This window comes from Lepisma saccharinum, chromosome 21, assembly GCF_977018435.1.
Source record: "Lepisma saccharinum chromosome 21, izLepSacc3.1, whole genome shotgun sequence".
Taxonomy (NCBI): domain Eukaryota; kingdom Metazoa; phylum Arthropoda; class Insecta; order Zygentoma; family Lepismatidae; genus Lepisma; species Lepisma saccharinum.
This window is the reverse complement of record NC_139249.1, coordinates 11,946,959-11,964,618: the sequence shown is the minus strand read 5'-3', so window position 1 is coordinate 11,964,618 and position 17,660 is coordinate 11,946,959. Positions and strand designations below refer to the sequence as shown.

Genomic DNA, 17,660 nt, shown 5'->3' with positions numbered 1-17,660 from the left:
GTGGATGAAATGTTACAGACGATGGGGTTTAGCTGTAAATCAGACGTTTTAGTTAAGGACAGTGCAAATAAAGAGGGGGTAGGGGAAGAGCAAGGTTAAAATTTCTCGTATGGGTAAAGTGAGATTGAGCCTGCGGCGGGCGAGTTGACCAAGTAGGTGAAATTTCTGCGGCGTACTAGCATGCGAGATGAGCCTAAAATCTTCCTGATTGCTCCAAAATAAGATAAGACATTTTCTATGATAGATTGCTCAAGGGTATTCATCTCATAAATATTTGGAACACCACTATTTGCATCGTTGTTGTGGTTAGGTCAAAGAAAATACCAACTGCAGCGCATTAGGGTAGTAGCACACAAGGCTCATACTACGCCTTTAAATAGTGATTAGCTCAGATAGAATGAATCCAGAAGCGAATTAAGAGTTGTTTTGTAGTTCCATGGGGGTGTTGTTGAGTTTGCGGGTGGGGGCAGGTATGATGCGGTAAAGGTCAAGTTAGGTTATGCTTGCGGCGGGCTAATAGTCAAGTAAGTATAATGTTGCGGTGGGCCTAGGCATTCATTTGTTTCCTGCTCCAACCAAAAATATACAAGCCACTATGTTCTACAAGACACCAAAACACATGCGGGGTTCCTTCTTTCTGGAGAATGATGGAGTCACCAGAGTTGGTGATCCGGGATGTTTCATATTGTAAACAATAAAGTAATATGTCTGTATATATTAAATATGTATATTAGTGAATATGTAGAATATGAATGTTTATTTGATGTAAGTCTAACTTTAGTATTGTATCAAAAGTATTGTGTGAGGGTTCAGCCCTATGTTGGGCGCCATTTATGACGAACTGTCATAAGGTATTCTGGAAACTTAAGTTTCGTGGGTGTTTTGCTGGGGTAAAATAGCCCAACTCAGGTCCAAAGACGATGAACTCGTCTAGTGCAGAGAATTCACGATAGGTGGAATGCCTATGCAATATGAAAACTTTGTTGCTTTAATAGTTACGCGAAGAATCGCTAGATGGCTCTGACCGTTGTGCGCATTTGAATTGTAAATTCCTTTGTTTAAGATCCGATTTTCTCGCGGTTTCCTTATGCACAAGGACATTTTGATGTGTCGGTCACTGCACGCATGGGCAATTCGCAGTTATGGCGCAAAATAATAAAATATACAGCGTTTTGATCTAGATGCCTTTGGTTAATTATCAGCAAAAAGTTTATCTTATTGAGCATTACACTGGGTTCCTTAACGCATATACATATCTGTTAACGTGTGGTATTTAAATCATGAAAAATTGTTGTTTGGTAAAGACAAATGTGCTCTGCAAAAATGACGAATAGTGATCGAGAGGGGTGTGCAGTGGTGGAGAAGGACTTCCGGTAAAAAAAAACATGGAGTGAACAGAGTAATGTCACTACAGTGGAGGAAATCAGAATTGTTTCCGTGCTTTAGGGAGGAATCTTACATCTGCAGTTAGGACAAAACGGCAGATAATAGCATGAAGTGAAAGCACATCGCAAAAATAAGTGTTGGAAAGGAATGGAGCTCTCGGGGAGAGAGAGGTAAGAGTGGACTCGTGCGTGCTGGATTCGTTGTTCCCGACACACCAGGTGAGGAAATTAATTATCTTAAGTGACTTTGAGAGGAAGAAAATTCTCGAAGATCGTGTTTACAACGTTTAAGCAAAGTTGTTTATGAGATAGCTATCTCGCGTGTGTTGAATTTTACGGGAAACGGTACTAGTACACGTCACAGACCATGCGTTATTTACAAAATGGCCATCGACGCCATGTTTGAAAAGGGCTCTGTGCACACGTAAAACGATTTATTTTCGTGCAAGAAACGCATAGCACTAGTCAAAATAAACGAGGAGCATGTTCTAAAATTGGTTCAATGTCAAAATAGGAAGTAATTAGGACTTTTGTAATTCCTTATATGGCATTAAAGGTGCATGCTAAATGACTTTGATGGGTAAATTTTCGTTCACGTATCGACAGTTTTTATTTTACGTCTCTTAACTTAATAAGGACAGATTGTTGATGCTTACGTAAGCAGGAAATATGTGTTAAATTGAATACAATAAATAAGTTTACTGTTTCTGGTGTTCATATTTACGTGCTAAAACATTTTCTTCCATTTGTATTTAGTGTTTGTGAAAATGTTTAAATGATTAATTCTTCTCTTTCAGAAGGGGGGAATTTCGCATGTGTAAATTGGGTTAATGCTGTTGCTATGGAAAGGGGTTATTGTTAGTTGTAAATTATTTGAAATCCTATTTGAAAATCTGAAGGTATAAAATTTTAATCTCCAGCGATCTGCACGCGTCACCAGCGTTACCAGGCAAAGTTTATCAAAACAAATAATTCGAACTAATGACATATTCAACGTTTCAGGATCGTTGAGACTCAGTTATTGAGTCGTAGTTGTCTGATCTAAATTAATAAATTGAACGAATGTCATTTAGCTCGTCGCACCAACCTTTACCCAACATTAGTATTTGTATTATTCAATTTTATATCAACGGCCTATCCCCTACACAAATTTCTGGCGACGCCCATACAGCGAAACAAAGGTAATAATGGCGGGAAAAGCGCATCCCACGCTACCGCACACAAAACACGGGAGTTTCGTTTTTAGTCTCATTTAGCCATTAATTGACCGAGAAGAGCGAGAAAGGGATAAACCTGTTTACAAGCGTTTGAAGTTTTACGGCATGCGAAAAAAAAAAGTACACCCAGAAACTTTCGTTCCGATATCTCATTCCAACCTCCACTTCGAGTTGCTTCCTCCAAGAGTACAACGACCCCGTTCCGGTGACACAACAACAGGTGCGGCGCGAAGAATGACTCAATGTTGAACATTCGTGCCATTTTCTTTCGGGAAGGAAGAAGGGGCAAAGATTATCAAGAGCCACGTGCTCCCAAATAGCCAAAACTGTCCACCAGCCGACATCCGTGGCGTAGTGGTTAGCACAACGCGCTACGATGCCAGGGGCACGTATTTAGTGGGGGGGAACCCCCCCCCCCGAAAGACTCACTTAGTACTAAAATTAAATAACGGAAATATATTTGTGGTTTAATCGATGGCTATTGGAAGGCAAGAATTATATTTAGATCATATTTGTCACCTGGATCTTACATGCTTTTTTAATATTCAATTCTTTATCTATTTGACATTAATTTCCTTGCTAGGTCAGTTTTTTTTTTGTTGTTTTTTTTTACAAATTTTGCCGACCTTAAGTATACGTAAGCTAGATAATGAATACGTGCTGTTATATCATTTAATTAAATATTTTAATTAATTATATACAATTATTTTAATTTAAACTTTATTATTATTATTATTTTAAGATAGTTGGTTCGGACCCACTCCGAAATGTATTTCTAGATATGTGCCTGGCCAGGGGTTCCGGATTCGAATCCCAGGCAGAGCAAGGGTGTTCTTTGTGACTGTCCCTTCATCAATTTCATCATATCATCACTCATACTCATCCTCATCTTCGCGATTATCCAAAGAACGGCAGAAATGCGAAGTAAAATAAACCAAATAAAATAAACCCGTACACCAGAGCGTTTTGGATTCTAGTTCTAGCATGTGTTGTCCCGTGGTAATTTTTTATGATTCGTGCTCGTCGTAGTGTTTAACAGAGGTGGTCATTGTCGTTCAACCTTCCTCTCAACCTCACGGCGCGCCCTCGTCCTCATACAAGTCTTTGGAGAGTGAGGTGGTTGAGGTCTGCACTCATGAGTAGGGAGCTGAAGTTGATGAAATGTCATTTTTTTCTGACATACTGGACACGATACGATGCCCATTAAATATACACAATACAGGGTTTTCGTAAATGATTGTCGGGGTTTCCTCATTGTTGTAATCGATCTGAGTGAATGACGCGATGAACACAAATGCACGATATTGTTGAGAAACTCAACAAGTTTTGTTCCTTATTTGTTTCAAAGACCTCTGTTTCCCGATTCTGTCGCCAGGCTGGAGTTTTCCAAAATGGCGGATATTACTAGTGAGAAGGCATTCTGTGTCCTTGAATATCACGCAACGAGGTCCGTTACAGCTGTGCAACGACATTTTCGTGCGCAATATAGGAAGGAGAACAGTCAGACAATTCGATTAGAAGGTGGTATGCACAGTTCAAAGAAAAAGTTTGCATTTGCAAAGGCAAAAGCAGTGGTCGACCATCAGTGTCGGAACATGATGTGGAGCGAGTTCGTGAAACCTATCTACGGAGCCTGAAGAAATGGATTCCTGCTGGATCCAAAGAAATAAACATTCCAAAGACAACATTATGGAGTGAAAACTGCTAAACATGAAACCAAGTCTGCATCAAAAGCTAACACGTAATGACCGTCGTGTACAGGAAACGTTCGCGATATGCAAAATCATAGCTGACGATGACAATTTCATTGAGAATTTCGTTTCCACTGACGAGGCCATATTCCACCTAAGTGGAAAAGTAAACACACACAGGATATGTTGAATGAGTGGCTATTTCCTCAAGTGGAAGAAGATTCTAACACCATCATGCAATTGGATGGAGCCCCACCTCACTTCCACTGTGAAGTGCGATCATTGCTCAACAGAAAATTACCACAACGTTGGATTGGGCACGGGAGTGATGAGGATGGAAACCTTTTATCCCCTAATCTTTCTCCTTGCGATTTTTTTCTCTGGGGATACGTAAAAGATACCGTTTACTATCCTTCATTACCCACTACCATTGAGGAACTGAAAACACGCATAACGAATTCCATCAACAGTGTTACACGTGATATGCAACCCGAGTGTGGCAGGAAATGGCACTATCGCTGAGATATCTGCAGGATATCGCAAGGCGAGCACATGGAACATTTGCGACTTTGTCATAAAAACTTGGTGAGTTTTCTAACATTTTGCAAAAAATTGCATGTATCTATCTTTATTACGTAAAATACAATGCTTGTTTGTAACCCCGACAATCATTTACGAAAACCCTGTATTACACTTCGTCTAGAATCCAAAAAAGGTAATTTCAAAGTGCACTTTTTTTTTTTTTTTTTTTTTTTTTTTTTGCCAATTTTCAGGTTTTAGGTCATTGTCCCCAATTTTCGGCATTTCCCCCGTCATTTTTCACAATATTCGGTGTATTGTTTCGTCATATTTGGTCACTTCTTTCATTTTTCTTGAGTCTTTTCACCAAGGTGAACATAGGCCTATATTTACGCGTATATCACAGGATTGCAATTTCCGAGCAAGATAAATGCTGAACGGGTGATTAATATCCGACGTACTTTCCCTGATTTTGGTTTCCCTATTTTTTATACATTTGCAAGTTTTGTAATAATCCGTTGAGAGGCGCTGAGAGGCACCACTCGCACTCTTGCTTCCACTTATTCTGCCAAAAAGAATAAGAGATGGCGCTGCTGCATTTCACTTGTGGTTCTCAGTGACCGTGCCTAGTTCGCTCCACTTTTTGACACTAGGTGTAGTGCAGGTGTATACCAGTGTTACAGTTTGGTGCAAGAAAATTGCGTTCAGCTAAGTATATGTTGTACTCACGGTGTTCAAGTTCAGAAGATTCAACAAATGCTTGCATGCTGCTTTAAACGTTCGTTTGATTGGTTAGCACATGCATCTTACTGCACACCGCACGAAGGTAGTGAAAACGGTGCAGGCACCAAATCAACGAATTAGACGACTGGTTGTTGCACTCTGTAACCAACTAGACACGTGAGTGCAGAGAGAGTGAAAAAGTGCAGGGAATTAGACGGGGCTAGTGAATTCATTGGATTTTTAGATTCAAAATGACTGCTTTTTATAGCTGGTTTTGGCTTTTTCCAACACTTCCCACAGCATTTGATGGTTGCAAAGGCACTTTTCCCCCCGGTTCCCATGCACATTTTCCTAGTTTTGGGCGGAGATAAATTCCCAGCCTGCTAATTACGCGTTTCACACACGCTAACCACCTCCACAGGCTAATTGCTCGGCTCGGGAACATAACACGGACGCCGCACGTGGAAGGCATATTTTGGAACCGCCAAACTGTCAACAGGCCGGCAATTATGTTCGTGCGAGGCGCATAAAAAAAAGCACACCCGCTTACCTTTATTGTTTTCCTGAGTTGAAGCTTGGTCTCCCACTGGAAGCTTTGTGGCTCGCGGCTTCCGGTTGACCGGAGTTCCGGCGCGGCTGTTTCCGGCTGCCCCTAAACTGGTGTTCCGGGGGATGCGAGACTGGAAGTAGAACAGAACGGGTAAACAGAATTATTAAACTGCAATGACGAAAGAACACTCTAATTGAAAAGTTCGGGCGTTTACATAGTTTATAACATTATGTACGGTCACGAGCATTCAAAACGGGACATCTACCTAGATCATGTAATATTCGCTTCCCTAAAGCAAACATTCTACTACAACTTCTACCATTGCCGTAGAGTTAAGCATAACACATAATAGAGTCTGATTACTTTCGGAACATCCCAGCCGATTGCGCGAATCCAGCTAGCGAGCCTACCTACAGCCTAGAGCGCGAGCAAGGGTGTTAGTGATAGGCGTTAGGTCTAGATGACGTCAGCGGCTCGCTTGCTGATTGGTTGCTTCGGGAGTTACGACTCGCTCCCAAGCTGCAAATGCAGAACAGCCACGGGTGTTATGGAAATAATCTCACTCTACCTTGCAAGGAAGCGAATATTTCAGGATCTAGACGTCTCATTTTTATTATCGGCGATTGTACAGTCACCACAATAAAAAATGAAACATATAGGTCCTGAAATAACACCATAATAGTGGATGATGAGTGTGATGTTAGCTCTCCGAAAGCTTGGAAATCCTTCCAGAACTCGTCGATAGCCCGAGAGAATCTATTCATCATTCGTCGCCAAGAAAGCTTCAGGACTTCAATACCGTAATAGGTTCCTGTCCTGCCTCCGTGGCGAAGTAGTTAGCGCAGCGAGCTACGCCGCCAGGTGTCCTGGATTTGAACCCCGGCATGGGTGTTCTTTGTGAGTGTTTCTTCATCAATTCCATCACTTCATTCTCATTTTCGTGGTACTAAAGCGAAGTAAAATAAACTAAACAATTCAATGTCGTTGGTTTCTTGCAATGCGTTATGTGGGTTGCCTCACTCTACGGGGATGAGCGAACGTCAATAACAAGTTCTGCAATAGCTAGGCGACACACACAACACAACACAACACACTGCAGCTGTATCCTCAAATATATATACCGGGTGTTTCATAAATAATTGAGAGGTTACAAAAATTTATTGCAAATTAAGCAATTGAACTTACGTTAATGAAACCAGTCCAGAAGGATTGAGGCACGCAAACACTTTGTGCGTGTATGCTTCGTTAAGCTGAGAGTTCATTTCCCTGCCGCTAGGCGACACTCAAATCACTCACAGTATTTTGTGCAATGTTTTGGTCCCCAAGATCACCGGTCCATACACCGTGTAACTTCTTTTTGTGGGGTTTCATCAAAGACAGGGTATTCGTTTCACCGATGCCGCGGGATATCGCAGCCATAACCTTAAGGGAGTGTGGCAAGAACTAGACTATCGTGTCGTTGTGTGCCATGTCACCGTGGTGCACACATTGAACATTTGAAGGTGTAAAAAAACTGAGTTCCTCGTTCGTTCTGGACTGGTTTTATTAACGTAAGTGCAATGCTTTACTTGCAATATTTTTTTGTAAACTCTCAATTATTTATGAAACATCCGGTATTTAATGTTGGTGGCCACCATGATTTTCTTTCTACAAACACACAGGATAAAATGCCACTTTTCAAGGGGTTGTAGTTTCAAAACGAAACCTCGAAAATAAAGGGGGTGTAAAATAGTTTTTGGGGGAGTGTAAAGTTACGTTTAGTGTCAAAACGACCATAAATTGAACATTGGTCAAAAATTAGAGAGGGGTGTATAAAGTTCACTTTACGCACAGATATGCTGATCAGCACTGGACATACAGTTTAACCTTTACTTTCCCAATGGGCTATGAGTGTTGCATCCACAATATACCCCGAGTCGCCCGATGGCACACTCATGGACCATCGTGTTAATTAAACAATACATCTGCTTTTAGGACCTTCATACTTGTATGTGAGGTTATAAACGCTGACAGATGTTGAGATAAGACTTTGAAATGTCATGTGGAAGAAAACCCACCCACCCAGGACTCCCCTCCCGCCCCCTCCCCGAATCCAACGTTACATATGGAAGCTTATTTGCCAAAAAATGTTATAACTCGTAGACTATTTGACCAATCTACCTCGGGTAACTTATGTTTTTCCGCTAAAACATCAGGGCATACAACCGTGCAGGAATCAAAACGCCAAAGCCAATAAGAGGGGTTGGGTGGGCCGCGGCCCCCAACTTTCAATGAAAAGATAATAAAAATGGGGAGTTTGCCCCCTCTTCCCCCGCTATTTTAGGAAGAGGAGGCAAACTTTAGCCTTATTTTTAAAGAATGGTCCTTTCTCAACCGAATGAAAGTCATTTCATGTTCCTGGGTGCATTACATTATAGAATATGTGAAAAAACTCCCCATTTTTATGACTTTTTTCATTGGTAGTTGGGGGCCGCGGCTCACTTAACCTCTCTTATTGGCTTTGGCGTTTTAGTTTCTACACGGTTGAATGCCCTGATGTTCTACCTGCAAAACAAAACTTACCCGAAGTAGATTGCTCAAATAGTCTCAGAGTTATAACGTTTTCTGAAATAAGTGTAACATTTAAAAATCGCGCGCAAAGGCGGCGGCCAGAGAGTGGTTACTTTCGAAAACCCGTTCGGCGGTCTAAAGGTTAAAGTGTGATCCGAAGCACTATGAAGGTCCAGTCATGGGGGCCTCATTAAAGATACCCAATGAAGTATTATTTTCCAAGTTGGAGCGAATGTGACGCACCACGTCCGTGGATACCATTGACCTTCGAGCGGTTCCTCGGTGTTCAGCCGCCAACGGAACATCGTCCTCATTGGGGATGACATCAGTCGCTGGAAACTTCGACTGTAAAAATAAACCGCACTCGTCCGTTCCCAGGATCGCAATCACGCAGCCTTGCGTGATCATATTGGATGAAGGCGACCATATTTTCTACACCCTCCACTTCCCACTCTTTGCTCCCTCCATGCTTTCACTCGGCACGAAACTTAAGAACTTACTCCTTTGCGTTTTTGCACTTTCGTCTGATGTTTTTGGTATTTTTATTGCCTGCTTCAGGAGGAAAGAATTGAGGAGGTCCTGGAATAGGGATTTAACATTGATTTGTAGAAGATTTGGGGTAAACATAATCAGCATTGGCCAGTAGAAATGACGATATTTGTTCTTACATGATACACAAAGTTCTTCCTCTCACGGTGCGAAATCGTTTAAGGCTGGTGTGTGTGTGAAGGGGGGAGGAGATCTTAATCTAGAATAGACACACACGCAAATGCTATACAGATATACATATTTATAATGCTATTACACATAAAACTTAATTGCTAAATATTTAAAAACACATATAAAGGAATTGTTACTTTTATACGAACTGATATTTATAAAATATAGTGTTGTCCACGGGACGAGACGGGACAGGCTTTTAAAAATTCGAGACGAGATTGACCATGTGTCATCAGACAAACTAATATTTTCGAGACGAGACAGCATTTCCACGAGACTTCCACGAGACGAGACAGGCCAAAGTCTCGTCTCGTGGGCAACACTAGTAAAATAGTGTTGCGGAGTGGTTATCACATCGCGCTACTACGCCAGGGGTCTCGGGTTCGAATCCTGGGCTGGGAATGGATGTTTGTGATGTATAATAAAGCAAATCAATCAATATAAAGTAGCAAACTAATAATTTTGTTATTCATAAGTTTTCATTAGTTTTTGTATTCTGATAATACAAATCAATTAGGTTTCATAGTTATATTTTTCTTGTATTCTTAATTCACTTTTATTGTGCGTATATGACAGAGGGAGGGAGGGAGGGAGGGAGAGAGGGAGAGAGAGAGAGAGAGAGAGAGAGAGAGAGAGAGAGAGAGAGAGAGAGAGAGCATGCAACACTGAAGACTGGCAAATATACTACTTTATGTGGGTTTTCGATATTATCTTTACTACGGTTATTCTTTTTAAGTCGAAACTAATTGCTTATCCTGTTGTAACAAAAGCTCTCCCCCTGAACATTTTTAGTGAGGGGGGTTGAGGACAAGATTGTTGGTGGGGGTAATTCACCTGTAATAAAAGCTTTTCATTACATGCAACCCGGACATGACAGGGAAGGTATATAAAGGCGAACAACAACACTTTCTGGCGTAAAATGCAGAGGTTGCAAAAATGCACGAAAAATGGATGCAGTGATGTGTTGTAGACTATAAGTTTACGTCTACATGCGTTGTCTACACGTAGATTACATTGGGTTGTAGTTTACATAGACTACGTAGACAATCTAAAGTGCATTAAAATTAATTTTCAAGGGTGTGACATTTTCAACTGTACTGGTTCCTAAAAAAAAAGGTAAAAAAAAAAAAAGGTAAAGTGTTCCCCTGTGCATAGCACCACGCCATGAAGGCGTATAGGGGGTGTGGGGGTAACGCCCCACACTTTCTTGATCCGGTCGTGAGTGGGGGTGATGTGATCAGCATCACGCCCCTGACCGCCTTTACCCCCCAGGGTTTCCCCCAGGTATTACCCATGTTATTCGACGCTGGGTAGGCGCCGGGACCGCTTCCACCGTTAGAAAAGTTCCCGGATTTGAACCGGACTGGTTCCTAACAAAATGAAAAGAATCATATTTACAAAAAAATTTCTCTTCTCTTCTATTAATTATCAACTATGGAGGAAGATAAAGAGTATGCAAAAAACAACAACAGATGGCAGTCGTGAGGCAAGAGTGGTCTTTTTCCCATAAAATACTTGAATATTTCCTATATTAGGTTTCTTCCTAGGTGAGAAATTGTTCGAATTTGGAAGAAAGAGTATCAAAAGGTCTCTTCACACATCAGCAACTGATACGCAGTATAATTTAATTTTAATTCCACGATACCCTTTGCTAAATTATCACCTTTCGCCATGTTGTTTACATAGATAGGTAATCTGCGTGTATAAAATAGTCTACGTGTAGAATGTAGACTATCGTTGTTTACGCGTAGACGCACATCACTGGGTGGAGGCTGACATTTCAGCGTCCTTGAGAACTACTCATGGATCCTAGTCTACGCCACACCCACACCACAAATTCTCCATTCGACAACAGCGATATCGTCAAGACTTGTTTACTACAATTTTCCCGCAGGGTAAGGAACGCGAGACCCCAATATCCATCTCGACTGCATTGTTACGGCTTCCAGCATCGATTTTTCCGGAATTCCCAACCAACAATAGAACCGTCCGCATTCTTGCCTTTAAATGCGAGAGCATCGCTCCTAAAGAGCTCACAACGCGGCACTGCGCAGTTCCCCCCCTCCTCAACTTTTTTTTATTCTCCACAGCCTCCCTGACAGTTGCTATAGTAACCTTTGAATTGATCCAGCAGACTATAAATGGCAGCGAGGATCTGCTTCCCTCCCCTCCAACTCCCCTCCCCGCCTTACTTTCTTCAAGATCCTGCATTCACACGACATTCTTTAAAAAACATTTTATGACCGAAGCCGCTCGGAGCGAAATGCAACTAAACTTGTCTTTCGTGTTCCAGAACCGCTTCCCCTCCCGCGAAGAAAACGGGTTCTCCTCCCCCTTAAAAAGAAATAAAAAAACGCAAGGTGAACGATGCGAGCAACCATGTCTCACGCGATATCCCACTTTCCCAGCAGCAAACACCCGAAAAAAAAAAAAAAAAGCGAAGGCTGGAATTAAGCAGCCTTCCTCGAATGTTGATAACGCACCAAATACCAGCCTCCGACTACTCAAACTGTATCATTATCATTGCCCCATTAATTACTTGGAAACGGTTTAGTAGAACTCGCAAATAATCACACGTCCTTTTTCCAGTGAAATCATTTAATTACAGAGGCTCGATGTATATTTTTTAATCTGTAAAGATGTTAACAGCCGAGACGCCGTTTTGAACGGAGTGAGTACAACAAAAAGAATGAACACGGTTTGGGACAATTTGCTTCGTAATACTTATATATCCCACTTGAAACGCCTTTGTATATTTTTAACCGATCTGCAGAGGTACAGCCAACAGCAAAGATAATAGTAGGCAAGCCTGTCCATCACTTCATTCATTTCTATTCCATCCTGTGTTAAAGAATGGAATTCTGTTGATAAGCAGATGTCGTCCTCTGCTTGTCACGTTTTTTTATTTCAATTTAAGATCATCAGATTGTGGAAAACTGACTAGAGGAAAACTGAGACAATTTGCCTACCATTTCTTTTGCCGTTGGGAATTTTCATGTGACAAAGAAAATGATGTTCAATTGTTTTACAACTACCAATCTTTATGTAAACCACTAATGGCTACACACTGGAAAAATATTTTCTTGCTTGTAAACAAAACAAAAAGAAATAAATGTATATGAGGTCAACTTTAAACATTTGTACACTCCTGTTCAGATAAAGCGGCACATTCTTCAACTGCCCAACCTAATAAAATGTGCCACTTTATGTGAACACGAGTGTACTATGCAATGAATGTATAACCCAATAATCAATTTTTATCTTAATTAAAGATGATTCAATAAATTCGGAATCAAAGGGGTAGGAGACAAAGTTCAGGCATACATTTCTACAAAATTAGTGCAATGTACCTCTATCGGGTATCGAACCCGGGACCCCTCATTACAAGGCGACATTACCATGTCGTCATCACATCAGTAACGATGGGAAAAGAACACCTAAAAATTTCTCATAAATCTCGAAATTAATGACAGGCACACTTCTGACAGTACATGCAACCTAAAAAATTGTTCGGGTCAACATCTGTTCGCACGATGGTCGTTAGAAGGAAATGTAAGAAGCGAAGTGGACCTGCACGATTAGCACTTGTCTTTCCCTTCATGTGCACTCAGAATGTGATGTATACTTTAACCCTGGCACAACTTCATTACGACAGCCAACATATGTGACGGACGATTTCAATTTTTTCTACTTCGAGATTGGATATCCTAACCTACTTCTGACGTCACATTTGATCCTGCTTCTTTACCACTTATAGAATAAGTAAGTCTGCTCAACTGGACGGCGCAAGGCTCTACGAAGCGAGTTCATTGGAAAGCATAATTGGGTCCATATTAGTGTTGCCCACGGGACGAGACGGGACAGGCTTTTAAAAATTCGAGACGAGATTGACCATGTGTCATGAGACAAACGAATATTTTCGAGACGAGACAGCATTTCCACGAGACGAGACAGGCCAAAGTCTCGTCTCGTGGGTAACACTAGTCCATACACATTATTAAATACATATAAAGGAATTGTTACTTTTATATACGAACTGATATTTATAAAATAGTGTGGCGGAGTGGTTAGCACATCGCGCTACGACGCCAGAGGTTCCGGGTTCTAATCCTGGCATGGATGTTTGAGAGTGTCCATTCATCGATATCATCACTCATCCCCATCTTCGTAAATCTGCCAAAAGTGGCATAAAAAGCGATGTATAATAAAGCAAATCAATCAATTATAAAGTAGCAAACTAATTCATTTACTAATTGATTAAGTAACACAATATATTTTTCTAGTATTGTTATTTTACTTTTATTGTGCGTATATTCTTGTTGGTGTAGATCATGAGAGAGAGAGAGAGAGAGAGAGAGAGAGAGAGAGAGAGAGAGAGAGAGAGAGAGAGAGAGAGAGAGAGAGAGAGAGAGAGAGAGAGAGAGAGAGAGAGAGAGAGGTGTAAAATTAATACTTAGGATGCAGTCATAAAGCTGCTCTCTCTCCATATTATGGTGTTTTAATTTGGACAAAAATTTGCTGGTAGGGAGGGGGTTCTTTTATATCATTTCGGGGAGGGGGGTGGAAGTGATGTGACAATGTGATTAAATTAATAAATACATACCTCATAAATAAAATATCAAAATTCCCCCTTCTGGGAAATTTACATGCCGGGAACATTGGGTATGTAACATTGACAAAGATTGTTCAGGAAGTTCAGAGGGTAATTTCCCTGCTATATATATCCCTCTCCTGGATCAGTTTGACTCCACAATTCCCCATTTCTGGGGAAATTACATGCTGGGACAAATTGGTTTGCAACATTGATCAGGATCCCTAGCCTCGACAATCATCCCCTGGAGCGGGCAAGGTTTCCAACTCCTAAGAAATCAGGTTCATATTCTTGTTGAAATGAACAATCTTATGCACATTTTCTGATAGATATTTTCCCTGTATTTTGTTCACCGAGTCTGAGCTTCGCAGATAATCTAGATAGCCATTAATATACGCCCCTGGTATACATGTAACATTGAAGGAACCGAAAGGAACCGATTTATATGTATATGCATATCTTCATATGATGCTAAAATCAATGTTGTTTTGTATTATTTTTGAAAATTGGGAATGAAAACTGCATAAATGCTTTTTTTTATCATATATATAACGGGTGTCACACTAGCTTTCTAACCCGAAAAAAGTTATAATTTCCGAACAAACATACATAGGAAAATGAAATTCACAATACACGTACCTTGTTTCATGCTGAACACGAGGCAGGGTTGAAAATAAACGCAAGCGTCAAAAGAAAGACGGTAGGTGGCGCCAGGGGAAGTGATGCGTGTGGGTTCGTGTCATGCGCGAGTCCCTGCATCGCGAGGATGGATCGGTACACCGTACCAGAACGCGTGTTCATTGTAAAGAAATATTGGATATCGGGATCGTATCAGACCGTTCAACGTGAATTTGGACGCCGTAAAGGACCATTGAAGGTGGGAGTTTGGTGTGCAATTTCCCGACAGCGTATCATTGGACCCCTCTTCTTTAAAGATACAGTAACCACACAAGTTTACTTACACATCTTCAGTGAATTTGTGGATCAGCTGGATGATGAATAACTGCGTCGCGGTTATTTCCAACAAGACGGAGCGACATGCCATACTTACAACGTGTCCATGGCAGAAATTGAGTCCTTTTTTGGTGACAGAATCATCTCCAAAGGATTGTGGCCGCCAAGATCCCCAGATTTGTCACCTCCGGAATTCTTTTTATGGGGTTTCCTTAAAGGTTGTGCCTACAGAAATAAACTACGATCACTTCAAGAGTTGCGAAACAACATCGAGAATGCGATTCGCGAGATCACACCGGAGACTCTACATCGGACTTTTCACAATATGGAACGCCGTGTATAAACATGTCTGGACGTCCAGGGAAGACACTTGCAGCACCTGCTGTGAAGATCATGTATTCAGCATGAAACAAGGTACGTGTGTTGTGAATTTCATTTTCCTATGTATGTTTGTTCGGAAATTATAACGCTTTTTTCGGGTTCGAAAGCTAGTGGGACACCCTGTATATATATATATATATATATATATATATATATATGGTTTTCCGTTCATCTGCATTCTGATAGTTTTGTACTCTCTATTTTAAATCTTGACAATACACGATGCATTTGTTATTCTAACATTCTTGTAAACAATAGAGAATGAAAGCTCAAGTTTTCAAGGAAAATACATTGCATATTTTAAATATAACCTCCCCTTGCGATATTGAACACCGTTTCAGTCAATAATAAATCTATCTGGAGGAAAAACAGGAGGAGATCCCCGTTTCAATTCTAAAAAGAAAGTTTGCTAATCCAGTGTTTAGTTAACAAAATATAAAGCACATTTTGTGTTTGAATTTTGCATTACATTTGAAGCGGTTGGGAGTAAAACATGGCCATTATTAAGTTACAAAGTACAAAGAACCATTCTTCAATTTTTCGCGTTTAATTGCCAAGTCATGCAAAATTGCATTGGACTCGTTGGACGCTTCTCAAACTGGTAAACACAGAAGGGGAGTGATTTGTGTGTGTGTGTGCCTTATTTCATTTGTATTTGCTACAGCGCCTGAAGAAGACCTTGCCAGCAGGTTGAAACGTAACGTTTAGTTTTATGTTTTAAAATAAAATTAATTCTGTCTTGGTCAGCATATTGAGTTTTTGATAAGCACAACCGAAAAAAAATATCTACCATGTAGCTTCTCATACTTTCTGCTTAATAAAATCAATAACGGCCGAAATGTCACCATACTATATCCCCCCCCCTCCCCGAGCCCCTCAATGTCTAGTAAACCTACACGGTAACAGAAGACAAAGCACATTTTGTATTTCAATTTTGGATTATAGGGCCAATGCATTTTATGTTCCTTGGTGTGTTGCTGGCTTCATGAAAATTGCCGTTCTTTCACAATTTTAAGTCGATATTAATATACAGGGTTTCTATAAATTAGTTACACAAAAGTAACCGTTAATTGTGAAGAAAGTGTACGTGCAACAGAAATGATTTATACATCAATGAGTACAGCATATCTTCAAGTTTATTGTCGCACGTTGTTAGTTTCAGACGCCGCCACTGGAGGCGTGAGCGTTTGTTCATCTTACACAAGTACCGACTTGGATTAGTCGTGGTGGAACGATTCCGTGGCCACCTCGTTCGCCTGATTGATACCCCATGGATTTCTCTATCTGGGGTTACATTAAAGAACGTGTGTTTGTCAATACAAGTCGGTACTTGCGTAAAATAAAACGCTCACGCCTCCAGTGGCGGCGTCTGAAGATAACAACGTGCGACAATAAACTTGAAGATATGCTGTACTCATTGATGTATAAACCATTTCTGTCACACATACACTTTCTTCACAATTAACGGTTACTTTTGTATAACTAATTTATAGAAACCCTATATATATATTTACATACAAAACACTTGTTTTTTGTACACCAAAATACGTTCCTTGCAAATAAAGATTGCAGACACAGGTTGAATACAAATAGCATCAGAATAAGCAAGTCTGCACACGGATTTCCTTCAGAAGAGTTGCACACCCAAAGTACCACATCCGGACATTACAAGGAAGAAGCTGCATTTTTTTCCCTCCCAGCGGGACACTATTATTATTTTTTTACTATGTTGCCGTTTAGAAAGTGACGCGGAGATAGAAAAATTCACACGACACTTTCTCCACCTGCCACACAAGGCACTGGCTGTAATTTTCCTCCTAAGCCAACCGCCACGCTGTTTTGAGATGCTCACGAAACCGTGATGGAGAGGGGACAAAAATCCCGAAGCTGGAATCCTGCCAAGCGAAGAAGTGGAATAAACAGTCCCTGGCTCGTGAGGTTCTCATGTTCGACCCAGCCGTGCATGAAGTGCTGCGGTGACCGCATCGTGCAGCTGGCCGTGACGATGCATTTTCTTCCTCCTAACACTTCTTCTATTTATCCAAGTTGCAAAAACGTTACACCGAGTACAGCAAGCGACAGAAATTCTACAACCGGTCTGCTCACCACGACCAGTTTACTACTGCCTTCTACATGCATGCATAAATAATTATTACCGAGCGATTGTCCATCGCTATTTTCATTCTTACTGCTGTTAGGGTACATTGGGATCCATGAATATTACCGTGCAAATTGTCCATCACCATGTTCATGTACGTTATTTGACCCAGTAAGAGCTTCAAGAATTGAAAATAAACTCAAAACAAGCTGTTGACAACTTCTGCACCAGGACACATAAAAATCCATCGCTTAAAAACACACAGGATGTAAGAGAAAAAT

At 40.9% G+C, this 17,660-nt stretch overlaps 1 protein-coding gene across 2 annotated transcripts in view; it reads right to left on the bottom strand.

Moving 5' to 3' along the window:
• Kdm3 (Lysine demethylase 3) overlaps positions 1 to 17,660 on the bottom strand; it is a 444,114-nt gene that overhangs the window by 206,134 nt on the left and 220,320 nt on the right. For both annotated transcript variants that reach the window (XM_083142382.1, XM_083142384.1), the window contains exon 7: positions 6,086 to 6,215. In XM_083142382.1, coding sequence (XP_082998508.1) covers positions 6,086 to 6,215 — 130 coding nt within the window. The remainder of the gene's footprint in view (positions 1 to 6,085; positions 6,216 to 17,660) is intronic.